The sequence below is a fragment of the Dipodomys ordii genome, unplaced genomic scaffold, assembly GCF_000151885.1.
Source record: "Dipodomys ordii isolate 6190 unplaced genomic scaffold, Dord_2.0 Scaffold38, whole genome shotgun sequence".
NCBI lineage: Eukaryota > Metazoa > Chordata > Mammalia > Rodentia > Heteromyidae > Dipodomys > Dipodomys ordii.
In genome coordinates this window covers 5,862,537-5,878,007 of record NW_012267254.1, presented here as the reverse complement: position 1 = coordinate 5,878,007, position 15,471 = coordinate 5,862,537, and the positions used below count along the sequence as shown (strand labels likewise).

Genomic DNA, 15,471 nt, shown 5'->3' with positions numbered 1-15,471 from the left:
CTGCTGTCCACTTGTTGGACTCCTTTCCTTGGATTTCAGACTGTCTTTATGATTCTATATGCATAGGTCTCCTGAATTGAAAAAGTTGTGTGCATGTGTGTGTGTGTGTGTGTGCATGCGTGCGTGTGTGCTCTTGCACCTGTGTGTGTATGTGCATATAAGTATTCAGCCTTAAACTCAGGGCCTGGACACTGTACCTTAGCTCTTTCACTTAAGGCTAGTTCTCTACCACTTAAGCCACAGCTCCACTTCTGGCTTTTTTTTTTTGTTTTTTTTGTTTTTTGGGTCCGGTCATGGGGCCTGAACTCTGGGCCTGGGCACTATCCCTCAGCTCTTCAGTCAAGGCTAGTGCTCTACCACTTGAGCCACAGCGCCACTTCCGGCTTTTTTCTTTTTGCTTATATGGTGCTGAGGAATCGAACCCAGGGCCTCAGGCATGCAAGGCAAGTGCTCTACCACTGAACCACCTTCCCAGCTTCTGGCTTTTTTTGTAGTTAATTGGAGATAAGAGTCTTATGGACTTACTTGCTTAGGCTGACTTCAAACTGCAATTCTCAGATGTCAGCCTCCTAGAATTAAGAGGAGCTAGAGTTACAGGTGCCCAGCTGAAAATTTTTATTTTTTCAACCACATTTATCACTTTGAGTTGATGGAACATTTGCTCTCTTTTGTTTGACTATAAGTTGAATATAACTTTGGTGTTATTCCTTCCACAGTGGTCCCTCTGTCTCCCAGGCATTGACTAGCATTTAATTCTTAGGCCATGCAGCTGTTCATTTCTTACCAATTACATAGTTGTGACATCTGGGAAAATTCTTTGAGGTATTTCATATCCTTGTGCTTCTGCTCACTGGGTCATTTGGTATTACCATGTTTCTTCCAAGTTCCTTTTTGGAACTTTGCCTTTGATGTGATAGTTCCCATCAGAGAAAGCAAGAACATGAGTGTATGCTCATGTCCATGCACACACACACATGACTGTGCATGCTTCTAGTGAATGCAAGCTGGCATGAATGTGTGCACACTAGTAGAACTTACCTGTGTGTATGTGTGTTTATCCAAAAAGTATTTTCTTTTTGCTCATCTCTCTTGAGTAGTTTATAGTTGAGTGGTTGCTAATTTGATTGGGCATTAAAAAATTAAAGAAAACCTAAGGCTAGCTGGGTGCCAGGGGCTCACTCCAGTATTTCTAGCTATTCAGAAAGCTGAGATCTGAGGATTGCACTTTAAAGCCAGCCTGGGGAGGCTTCTACAATTAGCTACCAAAAAGGTGGAAGTAGAGCTGTGATTCAAGTCATAGAACACTATCTTTGAACACAAAAGCTCAGGGACAGTGTCCGTCTGGGCCCTGAGTTCAAGCCTCAGAACTGCCCCCCCCCAAACAACAACAACAACAACAAGAACAAGGCATACTGAATGAGAGTGCATGTATTTGAGACTTATGGAATCTGTATTTGGAATGAGCTCCCCAGTCATTCTAGCTTGGGAAGTAGTGGTTAATTTGGATCATCCCAATTCATCTCTTGCCATCAGGATGCACCTTTGACTGTCTGGCTACACCCATTTTACCTTCTGGTATAAACTACTTAGTTCAGTGTTGTGCCTGTGTTTCTGCTCCTCCCTTCCCTTTGATTACAAACAGTATTGTTAATTAGAAAAAGAGGGCTTCAAATATATAGGGATGATGCTTTGACAGAACCATAATCTAAGTTTGGGAGGCAAAGATTTCAGTGAATACTCTTACCTTTAGGATGGGGCATCCAGTATCAGTTTTGTATTATAGGTAGTCATATAGTATGTGTCATGAGCACATTTAGCTTTACCTTACTTTTCCTTCTGTGTTTTTGTTTGGCCTAAAAACTATTTAGGATATATTTGGTATGTTGTTCTGTTTCCAAACCCTGGGATTCCCTCCATGATTTCTATTCTACAATCTACAAGCTTACTAATCACTCCTAAACAGCAGAAAAAGAAAACTGACAGGGAAAAAAAAACCATGCTCATTGACATACCTACTGTCCACATATATTTAAGTATCAACTAAAACTTGTAGAAATTTTTGTCGAAATTCATTTCATGGTGAGAATAGTACTTCTCATTGCCTGAGTCCTCTAATGCTTCCTAGAGAGGAAAGATGAAAAAAAATTTTGGTGGATCCACCAATAGGCTGAGCTGTTGTTGGTTGATTGAAGACTATTCCAAAATATTCTAAGCAATAGTCAAAACTTCATTAACCAATATGCTCATTTTGTTGTTTCAACAAGATCTTGCTATGTAACCCAGGCTGGCCTTGAACACTTAGTCTTCTCATCTCTACCTTCCAGAGTGCTAGTACAAGCAGATGTCATCACATCTGGCAAATGGCACCTTTGTTAAAAAATCCCTAAAATTATGCTAGCTCGTGTAATTGGCTTCAAAATGTTAAAAAATTATTTTCAGAAAAAGTAAAAAGTCATGACTCTTGTACAGATATAAAAACAAACACGTGTTAAAGATTTTATTCTATTCATTAATCAGCAAGGGAATCAGACAGATGTTATAGTTATTTCCAAGAAAAAGTCAAAAAGCACAAATTTATATGGAGTGAAGGAATTAGATGGCTAATTCAGGCAAAACTTTTTACACACCGAGGAAGGAGGTTAATCCAGACTCTGAGGCAAGACAAGTTTTCTTATCTATCAGTTATCTGCAATTTAAGGTGCAAAATAAGTCAGAGATGATAAACTGAGGTAGAATCAGGCATCTCTGAAAGGTATTCTATAGATAATGCAGGTACTTTTCTATAGTAAGCAAGTATTGGCGGAGGTGTTTTCTTTTTCTTTTTTCTTTCTTGGTTGATTTTTGCTTCTTGTGATTTCTCAGGGTCATCACCTCAATTCAGATCCAGAATTCAGTACCATATAACATGCATTTACTGCGTACTTGCTATGTGTAAGGTGTTTCAGAGGAACCAGAGACAAAAAAAGATGTTATTCTTTCCTCAAGTAGCTGATTGTGTGGTAGGGGAGACAGACATGCCATACTCCCAGCTAATCACACAACAGAGGAAAATCAGTACAAGGCTAAAGGTAGGAATTAAGTGTTGGAGGAGAACCAGAGATGGAGGGGTTAACTGATCAGGGGCTGAGGTGGAGGGGATGACACAATGACATTTAAACCAGGCATTGAGGGATGACAGCAAGGGGAAGAGGGGTCACAGGGGGTGGGAAAAGGCCATTTCAGAGTGAGGAAGCAGCAGAGACCTGAAACTGGATGGCCTGTTTAGGGAAGGGTCAGGATCTGACATGGCTAGGTTGGCAGGGAAAGGGCAAGAAACAGCAGAAGAGGAGACTGAAGAGAAGGTTTGAGGCCAAGTCCTGAGGGCCTTGAAGGATGTGCTAAGAATCTCATTTAATTCTGATGGCTTTTGATGAGGGAGGGGAGACTTGATCGAATCAGTGCTTTAGGAGATGAATTGATTGTAGAATCAAGAGATAGGTAGGGGGAGCAGTTAAGCGGCCAGTGTAATATTCCTGGTGTGAGATGATGAGAGCCTGCACCAGGGCAGTGGCAAGAGGGGTAAGGAGAAGAGGAGAAGAGGCTTTATCAAGATTTGACTCCTGATTGTATCTGGGCAGTGGAGAGGAGAGGAGTTGAACAAATTTCCAGGCTAGGGGACAGTGCTATTAACTAAGACAGGAAGCATGCTGTGTCTGGCATGGCGTGTGGGGAGCACATTTACAGGAGTAGATAATGAGTCGGGTTTGAGACCCGTTGGATTTGAGAGGCTCAGTGGACATCCAATTAACAGTGAGTTGATGGCAGCTAGGAATTCAGGTCTGGGCCTATGGAGAGAGGTCAAGACTAGAGATACAGATGTGGAAGTTGTCAGCGCACCCAGGGGTGAATTGAAACAGTGGGAGCTCATAGATAAGAGAAAAGGGATAGGCAGGGCTGACATCCATAGGCAAAAAGATAGAGGCTGTGAGGAAAAGCCAGAAAAGCACTGAGGAAAAGGATGCAGATAGACAAAGATTAGAAAGAGAAGGAAGGCAGAGGCAGCAGGAGGCAAAAAGTAGAGGAAGATAAAAAGGAAGAAAGAAAAGAAGGAGAGACTGAAGAGGAACCTCAGGTAAATGAAGAAAATGACACCAAGTCAAGAGAGGATGGGAAGAGAAGTGAGAAGGGAAAGTTGGAGTGGTGACTGTGCTTAGAGAGAGACAGGAGAAGAGAATTGTGTGTGTGTGTGTGTGTCTGTCTGTCTGTCTGTGTCTGTGTCTGTGTCTGTGTGTCTGTGTATGTATGAGAGAGAGTGAGCACACTGGGGGAACAACAGGGGGAAGAGAAAGAGGAGGATAAAGAAACAGTAGGAGAAGGAATAGAGAAGCATAGGAGAGAGTGGAGTTAAGGAGAGAGGGGTGAACTTCGGAAAACAGGAAGGAAAAGAAATGAGAGATGGTAACAGAGTTAAGAAGAGACACACACACAGCCAGATGCTTGTAGCTCACACCTGTAATCCTAGCTACTCAGAAGGCTGAGATCTGAGGATCGTGGTTCAAAGCCAGCCTGGGCAGGAAAGTCTGTGAGACTCTTATCTTCAGGGAACCACCAGAAAACCGGAAGTGGTGCTGTGGCTCAAACAGTAGAGCACTTGCCTTGAGCTGAAGAGCTCAGGGACAGCATCCAAGCCCAGAGTTCAAGCCCCACGACCACGACCAAAAAAAAAAGACACACACAGAGGTAAGGGGCAGTCTTCAGTGAATACCCAAGATTCTAGGGTAGACAAGAAGGGTAGCAGAGAAACCTCCTGCCACTGGGTCAGGAAAGCTAGGAAAGGGGAAAGTATGCAAAAAGGGGGCATCTTTGCTGTCCTCACTTGACACCTTCCTTCCTTTTGGGGCTAGCCACCTGGCCTCCTGGCACTTCCTTGACCTTAGCAGACAGCCATTTGCCTGAGGACCTTTGCATATACTCTTTCTCTCACTGGAATGCTCCCCCCCCCCCCAGATAGCTTTATTGCTTGCTCATCTCCTTTGGGTTGCTGAAATGTGTCCTTCTCAGGAAGGAATACCCTGATCACCCTATTTCAAGTCATAGTCCATTCATTCACATATACCGTACACATGGTCTCCCATGCTTCTTAGCCTGTGTGGTATACCTTGTAACACGCTATAACATAAAATGATTTAACATACTTCTTATACATCTTATCCTTGAAGAATTTAAGCACGCTGCAGTCATGGATTTGAGTCTATTTTATTCAGTTAAATCCCTGGTACCTAGGACAGTTCTGGCACATTGTAAAAACTCAGTAGATATTTGTTCAATGAATAAGTGAATGCTATTGACAATGAACGATTGAAAAAGGATTAAAATGGGGGCTGGGAAGGTGGCTCAGTGGTAAAGTGCTTGCCTTGCATGCATGAGGCCCTGGGTTCGATTCCTCAGCACCACATAGCAGAAAAAGCTGGAAGTGGTACTGTGGCTCAATGGTAGAGCACTAGCCTTGAGCTGAAGAGCTGAGGGACAGTGCCCAGGCCCAGAGTTCAGGCCCCACAACTGGCAAAAAAAAAAAGAAAAGAAAAAGGATTAAAATGATAAATAGAACAAATTTATGATGTGACCGTACTCTGAGACATAGAGAATAGAAAATTCTCATCACTGTAGGGTTCTGTTTAGAGCTTTGATGAATAAGGATTTTAGTTAATAGAGTAAGTTTGGAGCTTAAGGGCCTCAAGACAGACTCTTTGGATAAAGCTCTTTTTCTTGTTACTTCCTTAGCTAGAAGTAGAATTGACTGTGCAGTGGTTATCAATGGCAAGAGCTGGATAGTGGTTGGTGAAGGAAGAGGTAGATTAGGGGGGTGGCAGACTAATATGAAGGGACAAAGACAGATGTGGTTCTTTTTGCTGTAGTTGTTGGTCATGGGGCTTGAACTCAGGGCCTGCGGTGCTGTCCCTGAGCTTTTCTGTGCACAGCTATTGATCTACCATTTTGAGCCACAGCTCCACTTCTGGTTTTCTGATGGTTAATTAAAGATAAGAGTCTCACGGACTTTCCTCCCAGGCTAGCTTTGAACCACTATGCTCTGAGCACAGCTTGCTAAGCTTACAGGTGTGAGCCACCAGAGCCCAGCTAATACGTAGTTCTTGATGAAGCTTTGTTTTTGTTTGCTTGTGGACAGAGTACAAGGAGTATTGCACCCAATTCAGGGGCAGCTTTTCTACTATGTTAGATAGGTGCATTATGACCAACTTGGAGGCAGAACAGATTACACTTGAAGAGCTTGTGAAGAAAGCATGTGCTTCCTCTGGAGTGCTTAAATTCGTTTCAATACTCATATCCTTCAGTACCAATGGATTAGAGAGCAGATGTGAAAAAGACCCCTGGTCTTGGCAATGCACTTGTTATTCAAATGGGTATATGCCTCTAATTGTAGTTACTTAGGCTAAATATGTACAGAAAATTAAGCTGTCATTTCATTTGTCTACAATAGATTGAATTTCCTTAACAACTCTAACATATATGTCTTTGAAGAGAATTTTAGAATCACCAAGTGATTTTCTGAGTCCTCATGTCCACCCTGAAACATAGATTCCTGGAAAACCAGTGGAACCGTTTCCCCTATTTGAACTTTTATTTTTCCATAGCAGGATGGTTTGGGAGAGTCTGCTTTAATATTTTAATGCTATAAGAAACTTCAATTTAAGTTTCTGTATAAAAGCCTGGTAAAGAAGCTGTCCTGTACTGAGTTTTGACTTTGGAGGATTCTTTTTTTTCCCAGGGGGAGTGGCCACAGCAGATCTTATCTGGTGGTGAGTGGCTGTCATGATCTCTACAGCACCGCTCTACAGCGGCGTGCACAACTGGACCAGTTCTGACCGGATTCGCATGTGTGGCATCAACGAGGAGAGGTGAGGAGGTTTGATAGTGTTTGTTGCCAGTTCACTTCCAGTGAGTGGTAACTGCCCATAGAGGGGTAGTATGTAGTAAGGCCTGTGGACAAGACTCTTGGTTGTTTCTAATTCCCCTGAGATGGGCTGAGTCTGAGGTTAGGGGAGTGAACTGCTTTGCCATGCTGTGCCTATTCAGATGGCCTTTGTTAGTATTAGTTTGTTAAGAATTGTCAGGCACTAGTGGCTCTCAGCTGTAATCCTATCTACTCAGGAGGCTGAGATCTGAGGATTGTGGTCAAGCAGCCCGGGCAAGAAAGACCATGAGACTCTTATCTCCAGTCAATCAGCAAAACCACCAGAGGTGGAGAGGTAGCTAGTTTTGTTTTGTTTTTGTCAGTCGTGGGGCTTGAACTGTTGGCCTGGGTGCTGTCCCTCAGCTCTTCAGCTCAAGGCTACCACTCTATGTCTTGAGCCACAGTGCCACTTCTGGTTTTCTGAGTGGATTAGAGATAAGAGTCTTATGGCCTTTCCTGCCTGGGCTGGCTTTGAATCGAGATCCACAGATCTCAGCCTCCTGAGTAGCTAGGATTACAGGTATGAGCCACCGGTGCCCAGCTGGTTGGCTAGTCTTGGGTAAAAAAGCTCAGTGAAAGTGTGCAGGCTCTGAGTTCCAGCCCCAGGATAAGCGCACACACACACACACACACACACACACACACACAATCTCAACGGGTGTCATTGTTCCATTTTCATATATGCCTATAAAGTGCTTTTACGGTATTCACCCCTTCACCTTCTCTGTTGGCCCTCCTCACTCCTGCTGGTGCCTCCCTCTCCATAAAACCTGCTTTACTTTTCTGTGAGTCATTTTTCATTTTTTGGTTGCTCTTGGGGCTGTCCCTGAGCCCCTTTGCTCAAGACTAGTGCTCTACCACTTTGAGCCATAGCACCTCTTCCAGTTTTCTGGTGGTTAATTGGAGATAAGGGTCTCACAGACTTTCCTGCCTGGGCTGGCTTTGAACCACAATCCTCTTATCTCAGCCTCCTGAGGAGCCAGGATTATAGGCATGAGCCACTGGTGCCTGGCTTGTGATTCTTTTTTTTTTTCAGTGTATATTAACTGTACAAAGGAGTTTCATCATTTGTTCATGCATATATTATAATTTAGCCAGATTGACCTCATCTGTTGCTCTTTTTCCTGGTTCTCTTTACCCTCTATTGTTCAGTAGTTTTTAGTGAGTTTTCCTATGCCATCTTCATACACAGACACCATGTATTCATCCTCATTATTCTCTTTCCTTTTCTGTCCTCCCCTTCATTTTCCTAAACAGTCCCACAGTTAAATTTATGAACATAGTGTTAATACAAGCTTGAGAGTTGGTGATGCTTGTCTAATTTGTGTGTTTTCCATTTTCTGATTATAACAATATTTGGTTGACCCAGGTAGGCCATTTCCTGATAATGCCCTGTACTAAGGACACCTAAAATGCTCTTCAAAGTTTATATTTTGTTTTCATATGTTGGCTACATGTAGTATCTGTGATGTCTCTCCATTTTAAAAGAAGCCTGAGTTCTCCTGTGCTTGCAGGTGTTTTCTGGTGGTTCAGTTGGTAATTTCAAAGGGAAAGGGGAATGAATGAGCCAGGTACTAGTGGCTCACACCTATAATCATAATTACCCAGCGGACTGAGATCTGAGGATCACAGTTTGAAATCAGCCTGGGCAGAAAATTGTTAGAAGTCTTTTAATAGACTCTTATCTCCAATTAAACCAAAAAAAAGCTGGAAATGGAGGTATGACTCAAGTGGTAGAGCACAGTCTTAAGCAAGAAAGCCAAGCAAGAGTGCAAGGCTCTGAAGTCAAGCCCCATGAATGGATGTCTTTGTTTTATGTATTTTTGTGGTGCTCTGGAGAAACTCAGGAACTTAGGGATACTAAGCACATGCTGTACCATAAAGCTATACCCCAGCCCCATGTTTTTGCTTTATTGTGCCAGTCCTGGGGCTTGAACTCAGAGACTGGTCATAGTCCCTGATATTTTTGCCCAAGGCTGGCCTTCTACCACTTGACCCATAGCTCCACCTCCAGCTTTTTGGTGGTTAATTGGAGATAAGAGTCTCAAAGGACTTTTCTGCCCTGGCTGGGCTGACTTTGAACCACCATCCTCAGATCTCAGCCTCCTGAGTAGCTAGGATTATAGAATGTGAGCCACTGGCTCCTAGCCCATATTGTTTTTTGTTTGTTTGTTTGTTAGTCCTGGGGCTTGAACTCAGGGCCTGGGTGCTGTCGCTGAGCTTTCTTTTTTGCTCAAGGCTAGCAGCCTACCACTTTGAGCCATAGCACTACTTCTGGCTTTTTGGTGATTAATGGGAGATAATTGAGTCTCATGGACTTTCCTGCCAGGGCTGGCTTTGAACCATGATCCTCAGATCTTAGCCTCCTCAATAGCTAGGTAGTAGGCATGAGCCACTGGCACTACTCGACTTTATGTTTTTGTTTAATCTACCTTTTTCTCCTGTTCCTAACTCTAGAGGTATATGCTTTTCTAAGGTTAAGACTAAAAGAATAGCCAGCTTATTTTCTGAAGCTCTTAGTGCTTGATAGCCATTAATGCATGATATTAAACATAATTTGTTCCATACTGAGGAACAAGTTAGAGATCGGCTTAAAATGAATTTAATTTTCGACTCCAAAAATCAAGACCAAGGAAAATAAGATGAATTCTTCTGAGAGGCAGCAGCTGAGATTTTCCTGTGTATATGTTATCTATAGATAACTAATAAGAGATGATCTACAGCAAAGCAAGATGGTGGTGTTGCTTTGCGTGGATTCAATATTCACTGGTAAGTTATGTTGGTCTAGTTCTAAGTAGTGGACACTTTGTAGAGATGTGGAACAGCATCCAAGAAACCAGGAAACAAGTTACCCTTACAGAGCTGCCAAGAATGGTCTCAAAATCTGATTTTCCCTCTTTACAAACCTCTTTTGGGATGCTCAATTACCAAATATACCTAGTGTTTAAAATGACCTTTTAAGCATTACTACTTCTGATCTCATTCATCCATGTGTTATCATCACCTTACCACAATCTAGGTTGTGCTACAGCTGATTTCCAAAGTATTATCCTATTGTATGTAAAAATCATCTTCCTCCACCATTTCCAACTTGTAAAACTTAGACACTATGGGTACAAAACTTCTCTTGGGCATTAACTCTGGAAGTTATGTTGTAGAAGTCTGCCAGGCTTTATCAGCTACAGCTGTGGACTACAGAACTGGGGACATGGGTTTTCTGCTGGTCCCAGGTGGCCTGTTCTAGTCATTAGTCATTCTACCATTAATTCACTCCTTCCTTGAAGAAACATTTATTAGAAGCCATGCATGGTTGGCTTACACTTGTAATCCTAGCTACTCAGGAGGCTGAGATCTGAGGATCACGTTTTGAAGCCAGCCACAACAGGAAAGTCCTTGAGACTCTTGCATCCAATTAATCACAGAAAAGGCTGGAAGTGGTGCTGTGGCTCAAGTGGTAGAGTGCTAACCCTGAGCAAAATGAGCCCAGAGATTGCACCCAGGTCCTGAATTCAAGCCTCAAGACTGGCAATAAAAAAAAAAAGAAAAGAAAAAGAAAAAAGAAAAGAGAAGAAAAGAAAACAGTTTGTGTAGCTTTTGAGGCCTGCAGTGGTTCATATGTCTCTCCCATATGAGCAATGCTTCATGGATCCTGAATGGTTACCTTGGTGGGTAAGCTCTTGGGAGGGGGAGGAAGAGGGAGGAATTTGAAGGTTCTGGAGGGGTCCTTTTGGAAAGAATCCTAGAAAGCAGGATGAACATCCCAGAGACAAGAATCTACTCAGCCCAGTGTGCTTTGCAGGAACTTGCAATGCTACATGTGGACACTCTGCTTTGCATCCTGGAAACACGCTCCCACCCCGCCCCCTCCACCAATACATTGTGATATCCCCCAAGCCACCCTGGGTAATGACACAGGATGGTTTTGTGGGAAACCAAGCAGGCAGAGAGCCTTTTGGGGAAAGCCGTAGTGATTCCAGATCTGAGCTTCATATCCCTCCTCTGGTTGTGTCTCCCATGCCAGAAGAGCACCTCTTTCTGATGAGGAGTCCACGACAGGTGACTGCCAGCACTTTGGATCTCAGGAGTTTTGTGTTGGCGGCAGTTTTTCCAAGGTAAGGAGTTATGAGCTGCCACATGCTGCCCTCCAAAGGTGAGGCAGGTTTTCCTATATGAGCAGGAGGGCTAGAGGGAGACTGGGTATTTCCCCTGTTGGTGGGGCAGAAATCGGCTGGCTTTCCTTTGCTTCTGCCAAGATCTAGTTGGTTGAGTCGCAGAGAGGACCAGGAGTTGTCTCTCAAGGCCTTCAGGATACATGCACCAGCCAAAAGGAACTCAACAACAGTGGGCACACTGTTCTGTCATTGCAGGTGGAGCTCACCGCAGTTGGAAGTGGCAGCAATGCCCGGGGGGCAGACTCAGATGGCAGTGCGACAGAAAAACTTGGGCACAAGTCCGAGGAGCAGCCTGATGATCTCCAGTCGAAAATGGACTATGCTGGGAATACTGCAGAGGCTGAGGGGCTCCTGGTACCACTGAGCAGCCCAGGAGACGGGCTCAAACTGCCCACTCCTGACAGCCCCGAGGCCTGCAACAGCAGGGCCGACTGCTCTTGGACTCCCCTCGGCACGCAAATGAGCAAGCAAGTTGACTGCTCTGCAGCTGGGGTAAAGGCTTTGGACTCAAGGCACGGTGTTGGGGACAAGAATACTTTCATTTTGGCAACTTTGGGAACCGGAGTCCCCGTGGATGGGAGCCTGCCTCTGGTTACCACTAACTTTAGTTCGCTGCCAGCTCCCATTTGTCCCCCTGCTCCTGGTTCGGCCTCTGTACCCCCATCTGTTCCAGATCCATTCCAGGTTCCCCTCTCTGTCCCTGCCCCAGTACCCCATTCTGGGCTAGTTCCAGTCCAAGTTGCTACTTCGGTTTCAGCTCCTTCTCCTCCGCTAGCACCAGTCCCTGCTCTGGCCCAGGCCCCAGCAGCACCCTCAGTACCCACTCTTATCTCGGACTCAAGCCCCCTGTCTGTGTCAGCCTCTGTGTTGGTGCCTGTGCCAGCATCTGCTCCACCCTCAGTCGCAGTCCCCCTGTCAGCTCCTGCTCCTACTCCTCTCTCAGTGCCCGTTTCAGCCCCTCCTTTGGCCCTGATCCAGGCTTCTGGGACTCCTTCAGCTCCCACTTTGGTCCTCGCTCCGGTGCCCACACCAGTTTTGGCTCCTATGCCAGCATCCACACCTCCAGCAGCCCCTGCCCCTCCGTCTGTGCCGATGCCCACTCCAACGCCGTCCTCTGGCCCGCCTTCTACCCCTACCCTCATTCCTGCCTTTGCTCCCACGCCGGTGCCTGCACCCACCCCAGCCCCAATCTTTACTCCAGCCCCCACGCCCATGCCGGCTGCCACACCAACTGCCATTCCCACTTCGGCCCCCATCCCAGCTTCCTTCAGTTTGAGTCGAGTGTGTTTTCCTACAGCTCAGGCACCAGCTATGCAAAAAGTCCCTCTGTCTTTTCAGCCAGGGACAGTGCTAACCCCAAACCAGCCACTGGTTTATATCCCACCTCCAAGCTGTGGGCAGCCACTCAGTGTGGCCACACTGCCAACTACCCTGGGAGTGTCCTCCACTCTGACGCTCCCTGTCCTGCCATCCTACCTGCAGGACAGGTGTCTCCCGGGCGTGCTGGCCTCACCGGAACTCCGGTCTTACCCATATGCATTTTCTGTGGCCCGTCCTCTGACATCAGATTCTAAGCTAGTCTCTCTGGAAGTGAACAGACTCCCGTGCACTTCCCCATCCAGTAGCTCTACCACCCAGCCCACACCTGATGGGGTCCCCGGGCCTTTGGCAGATACCTCCCTCACCACCGCTTCTGCCAAGGTGCTTCCAACTGCACAGCCTTTGTTGCCAGCCCCCGGTGGGAGCTCAGTCCCACCACACCCCACCAAGATGCCAGGTGGTGCTGAGCAGCAAACAGAAGGGAGTTCTATTACCTTCTCTCCCCTCAAATCACCTCCACAGCTAGAACGGGAGATGGCCTCTCCACCAGAGTGCAGCGAGATGCCCCTTGACCTCTCCTCCAAGTCTAACCGCCAGAAGCTTCCCTTGCCGAACCAGCGCAAAACACCTCCCATGCCCGTGTTGACGCCGGTACACACCAGCAGCAAGGCCCTCCTCTCCACAGTCCTGTCGAGGTCTCAGCGCACAACCCAGGCTGCTGGCAGCAATGTTACCTCCTGCCTGGGCTCTACGTCCTCACCCTTTGTGATCTTCCCTGAGATTGTGAGGAACGGGGATCCCAGCACCTGGGTGAAAAACTCCACTGCGCTGATCAGCACCATTCCTGGCACATATGTGGGAGTGGCCAACCCAGTGCCTGCATCTCTGCTGCTGAACAAAGAGCCCAACCTGGGCCTCACTCGAGACCCCCGCCATCTCCCCAAGCAGGAGCCCATCTCCATCATTGATCAAGGAGAGCCCAAGAGCACTGGTGCCGCATGTGGCAAAAAGGGCACCCAGACTGGTGCTGAAGGACAGCCAAGCACAGCAAAGACTCGTTACACCCCAACCCGTATTGCCCCTGGGCTGCCAGGGTGCCAAACCAAGGAACTTTCCTTGTGGAAACCTACAGGGCAGGCAAATATTTATCCACGGTGTTCAGTCAATGGGAAACCCACCAGCACCCAGGTCCTGCCTGTTGGCTGGTCACCATACCACCAAGCATCTCTACTTTCCATTGGCATTTCCAGTGCCGGGCAGCTGACTCCCAGTCAGGGGATGTCCATCAGACCAGAGTTTTCTGGTGTGCCATCTCTTGGCCCCAGTGAAGCTGTGCATGGACTTCCTGAGGGGCAGTCGCGGCCCGGGGGCCCCTTTTCTCCAGAGCAGGACACTGTCACAAAGAACAAAACTTGCCGGATTGCTGCCAAGCCTTATGAAGAACAAGTCAATCCTGTCCTCCTGACTCTCAGCCCTCAGACAGGGACCCTGGCTCTGTCAGTTCCACCTAGCAGTGGGGACATAAGAGTAAATCAGGAGCCCGAGGAATCAGACAGCCACCTCTGTTCTGATAGTACTCTTAAGATGGAAAGTCCCCAGGCAGCTTGTGGCCTGAAGCTAGCAGGAGACACAAAGCCTAAGAACCAAGTGCTGGCTACCTATATGTCTCATGAGCTGGTGCTGGCCACTCCCCAGAACCTGCGCAAGATGTCTGAGCTGCCTTTGCTACCTCATGACAGCCACCCCAAGGAACTTATCTTGGACGTGGTTCCAAGCAGCAAGAGGGGCTCCAGCACAGAGCTTTCGCAGCTTGGAAGCCAGGTGGATCTGGGGCGGGTGAAAATGGAAAAGGTGGATGGTGATGTGGTCTTCAATTTAGCCAGCTGTTTCCGGGCTGATGGCCTCCCAGTAGCTCCCCCGAGGGGTCAAGCGGAAGTGCGAGCTAAGGCCGGGCAGCCTCGAGTGAAGAGGGAAAGTGTTGGGGTCTTTACTTGCAAGAACAAGTGGCAGCCAGATGAAGTGACAGAATCTCTGCCACCCAAGAAGATGAAGTGTGGCAAAGAGAAAGAAGCTGAGGAACAGCAGCTGCCGCCTCCACCTCAAGTCAAGCCCATAGTCCGGAGTTCCCTGGGATCCAAGGTGAGTACCAGTGCCCAGTCTGAGCTCAAGGGTAGAGGAGACCTTGTTGGTCTGCTTCTTCTGCAGATCTCATTTGCATTTGAGCTCCTCCTAAGCCCCACTGTTCTTCAGTACCTATGTAAACAGCACTGATGAGAAGGCTTTTTTCCTTTCTAACTTACATTCTCTGTATATGAATGGTGTTTTCACAGAGGAAGGGGCAGACCTTATCATTTAGGATAGAGGGAATGATCCAATCTTGGAAGCCAGGGAAGCGATTGTCCCATGAGGTTGTAAAGCCGAAGAAAGTATTGGAGAGGAAAATCAATTAGTAGCACACTCTTTCCTGAGTAACCATTCTTCCTTACCATTTAACAAGATGATTGATCACTAGCCTTGAGATATTGGGGTCCAGGATGAGAAGGAGCCTATGGCAAGACATTCCTTGCATTACTGGAAGATCCTTCTTTGGATCTGCTTGGAGTATTATAGGACCAGAGCCCACTGGGATTCCAGGATAATCCACCAGAATCCTGGCACTTTCCTGTTTGAACAGGTGGCAGCACTGGGTTTTGGCAATTGAGAATGTGGCAGGTGATACAGATGGGCATCCAGTCTCGGATCACAATAGACAGATTATGGGTAGGGGCAGAATGTGAAGTAAAAAGGTGGGCCAACCTGGATGCTGGTGGCTCATACCTGTAATCCTAGCTACTCAGAAGGCTCAGATCTGATGATCTCAGTTTGAAGCCAGCTGGGGCAGGAAAATCCATGAGAGTCTTATCTCCAATTAACCACCAGAAAAGGCAGAAGTAGAGCTGTGGCTCAAGTGGTAGAGCACTAGTCTTGAGCACAAACTCTCAGGGACAGTGCCCAGGCCCTGAGTTCAAGTCCCAGGAATGGCACAAAAAA

General features: G+C 46.6%; 1 protein-coding gene across 2 annotated transcripts in view; it reads left to right on the top strand.

Moving 5' to 3' along the window:
* Window positions 1-15,471, top strand: part of Bcorl1 (BCL6 corepressor-like 1) — an 82,798-nt gene that overhangs the window by 18,178 nt on the left and 49,149 nt on the right. For both annotated transcript variants that reach the window (XM_013018044.1, XM_013018043.1), the window contains exons 3-5: window positions 6,764-6,893; window positions 10,971-11,061; window positions 11,317-14,580. In XM_013018044.1, coding sequence (XP_012873498.1) covers window positions 6,808-6,893; window positions 10,971-11,061; window positions 11,317-14,580 — 3,441 coding nt within the window. In that variant the 5' untranslated portion in view covers window positions 6,764-6,807. The remainder of the gene's footprint in view (window positions 1-6,763; window positions 6,894-10,970; window positions 11,062-11,316; window positions 14,581-15,471) is intronic.